At 38.8% G+C, this 7,777-nt stretch overlaps 1 protein-coding gene across 1 annotated transcript; it reads right to left on the bottom strand.

The window, feature by feature from the left end:
• Positions 1 to 503: 503 nt before the first annotated feature.
• On the bottom strand, positions 504 to 1,334 carry LOC307137115 (hydroxycarboxylic acid receptor 2-like; the record flags this gene model as incomplete). Its single annotated transcript, XM_079834599.1, has 1 exon — positions 504 to 1,334. One exon carries the CDS (start codon positions 1,332 to 1,334, stop codon positions 504 to 506), a length of 831 nt encoding a protein of 276 aa, XP_079690725.1.
• Between the last annotated feature and the right edge of the window lie 6,443 nt (positions 1,335 to 7,777).

Below are 7,777 nucleotides of genomic sequence, written 5' to 3'. Positions count from 1 at the left end.
TTTGAGTCATAAATGGTAAAATAAAAAGGCTATTGTTACGTTTATTTTGGGGACAAAGTTGCATATAGCCCCTTTAATCTTTGCACATCTAAACTCGACAGCACAGGTGTAACTCAATCTCTTGATGTGCACATTTTTAGACTGAGTATTTAAGAGAGCAAGATTTGAGAGAGATAAATAAATAATAAGCAAAAGGTGACACTGGGTCACTGATTAAATGTTTTATTGGATAAACAAACACACTGATATCAAACATAACCATATTTAATAAATACACTCATAATAAGTTAGATCTACTATGTATAAATAAATACGGGACAATTCAATGTTTTTTTCAATTCAATGCAAACATGAACTGACAATCTAAGAAATAATATGAAGTATAACAATGTAAGGATCAGAGTAAACACCAAGAGGAAAGAGACACTTCAGCCGATAATACAAAAAATGCTAATAAAAATAAATACATAAAAAAAGTAAAACAATGTGTAGTCATTTTCAGTTTATGAGGAAAAGAGGCAGGAGAGTTTTCCGGTGCGGTGCAGATAAAGAACAGGCTGAACAAAACTAGCTAGAACAAGACAAACCAAACCAGGAGCCCAAAATGTCAAATTATACTGGTTCATCAGAATTACAAAAACTCCTGAGATCATAATTGGCACATATGCGATAACCATACTCACAGTAGTTATTAGAATGAGATAAAATGCTGTTCTCTTTGTGTGGTTTTCCTCCTCTCTCTCTCTCCTTCCCTCTCCTGGTCCTGACTGCTTCAGAGCTCTGAGAACAGCCACAAGACAAAACAACTGGATGGAGAGGAAGACGAAGAACTGCATCAAGAAGAACCATGTATTTGCATTAATATTATTTAGCATTAATATGATCAGGAAGACCACACAGGAGCCAAGTATAATTATCCAGGCCACAGTGCAGCAGATCACTCTATATCTGAGAGGTTTGTACTTCAGAAAGGTTACAGGATGAACCACTGCCAGGTAACGCTCAACACAGATCAGACACTGAAACAGAGGACGGCCAGTGACACCAGGTCCTTGCAGAAACATTGCTAATGGTGCAAGAAATGAAATCCAGTTCATCAGTACAAAAAACAAACTACCCAGACAGTTACCAATCTCATTAACAGACAGATTGAGGATGAAGAACTCTGATGCAACTCCACTTCCTGTTCTTGTGATGATTAGCCATATAATATAGGAGTGTATGGGAAGACCAAACAGGAAATTGATGCTTAATATACACATTGCCATATTCCCCACTGGCAATGAGGCAGGGGTTGTGGAGTTGGTGGAAGCTTCGAGTGTGGTGGAGTTCATCTTCTCCTCGTTTGTCTGAGCACAGCTCACAAAACATAAATAGTATTGCTATAGGATGAGAGAATTACAAGCATATATTGTTACTCAGACTGCAGTTCAACATAAGCAAAATGAAAATAAAAAATACAAATTAGACTGAAGATACATTTTCAGTCCACCCCAGTAATTCAACACAGTTTATAGTTAAAAAGGGCATTTTTCATATTTAATACATTGCAGTAAGTCTACACAATGCACTCTTAAAAATAAACAGCGACTCCATGGAAGAACCAATTTTACTTCCCCAAAAAATTCTTAGGCTTTGAAGAAAATGTTAAAAATCTAAAGAATATTTTTCCAATATAACAAACATGTTTTGCTTCATGGTTCATGAAACCACAGATGCCAATAAAGAACCTTTAGAATTTTTAAGATTGCACCTTCATGATGTCAAGAAAATTGCTAATTCACTTTGATGAAACAAATAGAGATCAGTTCTGTTTTATTCAAGTGATCCATGTAACATACTGTACCATAACCCCTTTAATGTGAATGATGACCACAGCAACATTGTCATATATCATTCAGTATCAAAAAGAAACATAATTACAATAAAAGAGAAGTTTGTCACCTGAAGAGTGAATGTCCAGTCTCTCTGGGTGTGTATTAATCTCTGTCCTGTGTTTTGTAGACTGACTTCACAGCTGTCACCATATGTGCATGACTTCATCTGCATGTCAAATTAAACATCAGATATGCAAATATTAAAAGTAAAAATAAGGTTTAACCTGATACTGTAATCTGATACTTTAATTTTTTTTTTTTTTTAAGTTAATTTCGATAAATGTCTTGTTCATGGAACTGTTGAATTAAAGCAATTTCAAACTCGCATTTGTGGTATTGTTCCGAATATCAGGTGACTGTGATTCATCAGAGACATGAAACCACAATACTCAAAAAAAAGAGAAATGGTCATGCAGGTGCAAATCACTGAACACCTGGTATGCAAACTTTTTGACATTTAGAAAGAATGGGAGAAAAAGATTTATTTATAATTTTTAAGATTTATTGGAAAAACAAGCAAATATAATACAAATATCAGACTAAGAATAAACTTAAAATATGTAGGATTTCTTCATGCACACACTGACTGGAAGTTGTTTGCTGACTTCCTGAGGCCTGTTGAATGAAGCTGGCTGAACAAACTTTCAGAGTAGGTTTAGATTTGACAAATCCAGATAAATCCAACCTGGTTTAGATCAAGTTCAACGGTCTCTCAAATCTTGGTATAAACGTTCTCTGTCAACTCAGGTTTAATCCAGAGTTTGCGATTAACTCTGAAGCGCATGCACCTGAAAGTGTGACAGGTGCGGCAAACAGCCAATTACAGTGTCCGTTTGATTCACTTCTCACAAGCTCTCAAAATGATCATGACATTAAATGTGTTTACAAAGCAGGAATAAACACTGCTGCTGCGAACGTTTGAGAAGGCAGCTGAGGCAGCTAAAGAATATCTGACTATATCAATGCATGATGTGAATCAAATAAATATGCCTAATAATTATAGTTTCACAAAGAGCTCAAATGAATACACGTTGTTTAAAAGAATTGTGAATGCATGTATTATTTATATTCATATTTGGCTACTTGTCAATTAATATAATAATTATATGAATATATTAAAAGTCATTCTAATTAATATAATATAAATATAATAAATAATTGGGACCAAAAGATGAGCAGAGAAGTTTTTTCACTATAAACTGCTTTAAAGGGGTGGTAAACCACATTCTTTTGAAGGCTTGACTGTGTTTGTGGGGTGCACTGTAACATGTGTTCATGCTTCGTTTAAAAAAAAATTGCCTTATTTTTCATATATTTGACCTTTATTCTACACTGCTCTGTCCCTCCTTGTAAAACGGTCTGATGCTTTCCGGGTTGTATGAAGCCAGTCCCTCAAAAATACGCAGTGGGCTCTGATTGGTTAGCTGGCCCAGTGTGTTGTGATTCGCTAACCGCCTAGTGTGCGTTTGTCGGAAACGTCACGCCCCTTCCCTTCACCGGTAGACTGTGCTTTGGTCATAGAAACAACGGCGTCAATAAAACCATACCAATCTGAGCCCGAATCAGACCCAGAATATTTGAGTGAAGATGATCGAGCAGAACCTGTTCAGTCCTCAAGAGTAAAGACTGCGGATCTATAATGATCGCTACTGAATGGCACTTTAACTTTTGTATTTTTATAACGATTATAGCCAAATATCTGTCGCAAGAACTAACCCAAAACGAACACTAAGCACTGGCTTTAACTAGTAAGTTAGCCAAATCACACACAGAAGCATGTTTAGCATGCCTGTAGATAAACAATACATAAAAGCTCTAATCAAAGAATCATTTACACTAATGTCAGGTTCGCTGTTGAGATTTTAACGTTAGTGTTTGTAACATTAGGTGTTCGTCGGATAACGTTAAGTATGAATGAGCATTTAACAGACTGGTTTGCAGAACAGCGCTGTCATCTGTTTACTTCCTTGCTACAACATATTACAGGAAAACACATCGATGAAAAATAAATCAGACTTACAGGTTGTGGCCCGTGAACAGCTTCTGTTTGTAAATCCAGCTTTCAGGACAAGCCGTTGTGCATATCCTGTATTGAACTCGCGAAGTTTGTGGAAGTTTGTGTTGTCCTCCGTGAAATGTGCAGCGCGCGCGTCGTGCATCCAAGCACCGGCAGTGTTTTTTTCACGCAGCTGACGTTGTGCAAATCCGGCATTGAAATCGCGAAGACGGTGGATGTTTAGATGTTTTCCTCTGTTGTGCTGCAGGGAGCCCCTGCGCGCGCCTGATTCCCCGCTGACTCAAACACACGTGCATATAACATGCTGTGTGTTAAACACTCTGCAACGCAGCCCGTCCCTATGAAGGCTGAACAGAGCAAGTACCCCAGACCTGCAATCCGGATGAATATAACAGCGTTTCCTTGGCATCGCGGCAACAACACTCCAGCCTAACTAACTTATACCACAACAGCGCCGCGATACAAAATGGCCTCACCCCCCCTTAGTTAATATTCTCGGAGGAGGGGTTTATGTAAATATTGGGCCTGGTGATGTCAGCAAGCCCAGGAAGAATGTGTGTAGTCGCCTACTGGCCGTTTGCTGTAGTCCTTAGAAACTGATTTCTTTAAAAGCAAATATCTCCCTTTGCTTTAAACTTTGAACGTTGTGACTTTGCAGATGTTGTTTATGCTCAAGCAGCAACATTACACGCTAGCTAAAGTTAGAATAGTGAAATCGTGGTTTACCACCCCTTTAATTTGGAACGAGAGATACAGGCGGTGTGGCTTTATTGCATCTTTACTTGCAGCTTATTGGTCCAGTTTGGGTTTGCGATCTCTAACCCAGAATAAAACCTGCCCCAGAGCAGGTTAGCCGTGTAGTGTAAGTTACTATGGTGATGAACACTGCTAAAAACCAATCCACCTTCATAAACCCGAAAAAACAGAGTTTGCTCAATCTAACCGCAAACTTACCTGGGTTAAAATCTAAAGCGGCTTTGTGCAACAAGCCACCGATCTATACACAAACATTTCAAAACTCCCTGAAATTTCCAGTTTAAATCTCATTGTTTGGCGGCTTTTCATATTTTAGGATTCAGGGTGCACAGATTTGTATCATCTTCTGGGAAATAAAGTTGCATTTAAAAGATATCAGGATGATATAATGAGCACTTTTGAGGAACAATACCTGGATTTGCAAGTGTGTGACATTTGCACACACAGTGTAACAGTGTGTGATTCAACAGTGTAAAGACCAAAATAAACAGCCATTTGGAAGAAAGAGTTACACTATATTGTCAAAAGTATTGGGACACCCCTCTGAATCATTGGATTCAGGTGTTCCAATCACTTCCATGGCCACAGGTGTATAAAATCAAGAACCCAGGCATGCAGATGCTTCTACAAACATTTGTGAAAGAATGGGTCGCTCTCAGGAGCTCAGTGAATTCAACTGTGGTACCATGATAGGTTGCCACCTGTGCAATAAGTCCATTTGTGAAATTTCCTCACTACTAAATATTCCACGATCAATTGTTAGTGGTATTATAACAAACTTGAAGCAATTGGGAACAACAGCAACTCAGCCACAAAGTGGTAGGCCACGTAAAATCACGAGCGGGGTCAGCGCTTGCTGAGGCACAGTAGAGTCAATAGCTTCAGACCTCCAAACTTTGTGTGGCCTTTAGATTAGCTCAGATTAGTGTAGAGAGCTTCATAGAATGGGTTTCCATGGCCGAGTAGCTCCATCCAAGTATTACACCGCAAAGTGCAATACAAAGCGCAGTGGTGTAAAGCATGCCACCACTGGACTCTAGAGCAGTGAGATGTGTTCTCTGGAGTGACCAATCACAATTCATTGACTGGCAATCCAATGGATGAGTCTGGGTTTGGCGGTTACCAGGAGAATGGTACTTGCATGATTGCATTGTGACAAGTGTAAAGTTTGGTGGCAGGGGGGATTATGGTGTGGGGTTGTTTGTCCCAGTGAAAGAACTCTTAATGCTTCTGACCTCAACCCGATAGAACACCTTTGGGATGATTTAGAGCGGAGACTGCGAGCCAGGTCTTCTTGTCCAACATCAGTGCCTGACATCACATATGTGCTTCTAGAAGAATGGTCAAACTACATTCCCATAAACACACTCCTAAACCTTGTGGAAAGCCTTCCCAGAAGAGTTGAAGCTGTTATAGCTGCAAAGGGTGGGCCAACTCCATATTAAACCCTACAGATTAAAAATGGGATGTCATTAAAGTTAATGTCAAGGCAGACGTCCCAAAATTGTTGGCAATATGGTATTATTTCAGCTGAAAGAAAAAAAAGAAAGAAAAAAGGAACTTGTTCATTAATCAAAGTTTAATCAAAAAAATGAATCAAAAAAATCTAGGTGTAGTTACATTTTCTACAGATCTTTGATCTTTTACAGAGATTTTTCCAGCCTGGTGCAGATAATAAACAGGCTGAACAAAACTAGCGAGAACATAACAAAGCTGAGCAGGACACCACATTGACAAATTGTATTGATGTGTCAGAATGGTAACAAATGTAGCGATAGTAACTGGCACATATGTGATAACCAAGGTCACAGAAGTTATTAGAATGAGATCAAATGCTCTTCTCTTTGTGTGTTTTTCCTCTTCTCTCTCTTTCTCTCTCTCTCTCTCCTGGTCCTGACTGCTTCAGAGCTCTGAGAACAGCCACAAGACAAAACAACTGGATGGAGAACAAGACAAGGAACTGCAGAAAGAAGAACCATGCATATGTATCCAAGGTAGATAATAAAAACATGATCAGGCAGACCAAACAGGAGGCAAGAGTGATTATCCAGGCCGCAGTGCAACAGATCACTCTATATCTGAGAGGTTTGTACTTCAGAAAGGTTACAGGATGAACCACTGCCAGGTAACGCTTGTAAGGCCCGTGAAATTGGTCCAATCTGCCGGTTCGCCAATACACAGGGAAGGTCACACGTGTTCTGTCCTTATTCATGCAAAGTATTGGTTGGTTAAATTTGTAATATATTAATCATATATTTACTCGTTTATTTCATCTGACTCCATAAATGAAAGGTTTTAATAATATCTGTGCCTCACTAAAAGTGAGCGAATGTTTGACTATTCCTTTAACCATTAAGTGAACAAAGTCAAAATCAGTTAGAATAATCAAATGTAACAATTTATTATGTCAGGTAAATGTATCATGCCAATTTCATAATCAATTCAAAGATAATCGATACAAAACATCAAATGCTCAGGAATACAGAGAAGATGCAAACCCAACTTTAAGAAGTACATGAGGCTGAGAGATTTCTCCCTCAGCCTCGCGGGCCGACCTCAAGTACAGGAAAGGCCTCGAACTCTCTGCTGCATCTCCTTAAATAGCCAGACCTCTTTTACATGGAAACATGTGCTAACAAAAGAAATTTACATGCAGTGGTCGCACCTTAATGGGGGTTGGTGAACATTTGCTTGAGATAACCACCTTCTTTTCTAAGTCAGTTGTCCATAAATTCTTAAAACCTTATTACCTTTTATTTTATCTATCTGGATATGAGATATCTGTACCACTCACTTTGAGACATTTCAAATGACACCAAAAACATAACAGTCAATGATAAAACATTCACATTAAACCATATTCCTGTGTGAGTTATTGGTAGTTTGTGGAAGTGAGGTTGTGTGGGGACCCTTTGTCTCAGAATAGGGCCTCAACCAGTATTTTCAGTCTTACAGATTCCCTCCTTGATCCCGTGGGTCACATTTTGATGAACACTTACGGGGTCACAGTAAGACGTTTGTTATAATCCTTGAAGATGCAGCACAAAAATTGTTTTTGCAATGTTGGCATCTGTAGAAGCTCAGTGGGCTGTGTTCACCTGCAGTACACCTGTTCTCACCAGGTGTA

Source organism: Gobio gobio (assembly GCF_949357685.1).
Source record: "Gobio gobio genome assembly, chromosome: 14".
In the NCBI taxonomy this organism is placed as follows: domain Eukaryota; kingdom Metazoa; phylum Chordata; class Actinopteri; order Cypriniformes; family Gobionidae; genus Gobio; species Gobio gobio.
Note: the sequence above shows the minus strand (reverse complement) of the source record. Positions and strands in the feature narration are given on the sequence as shown.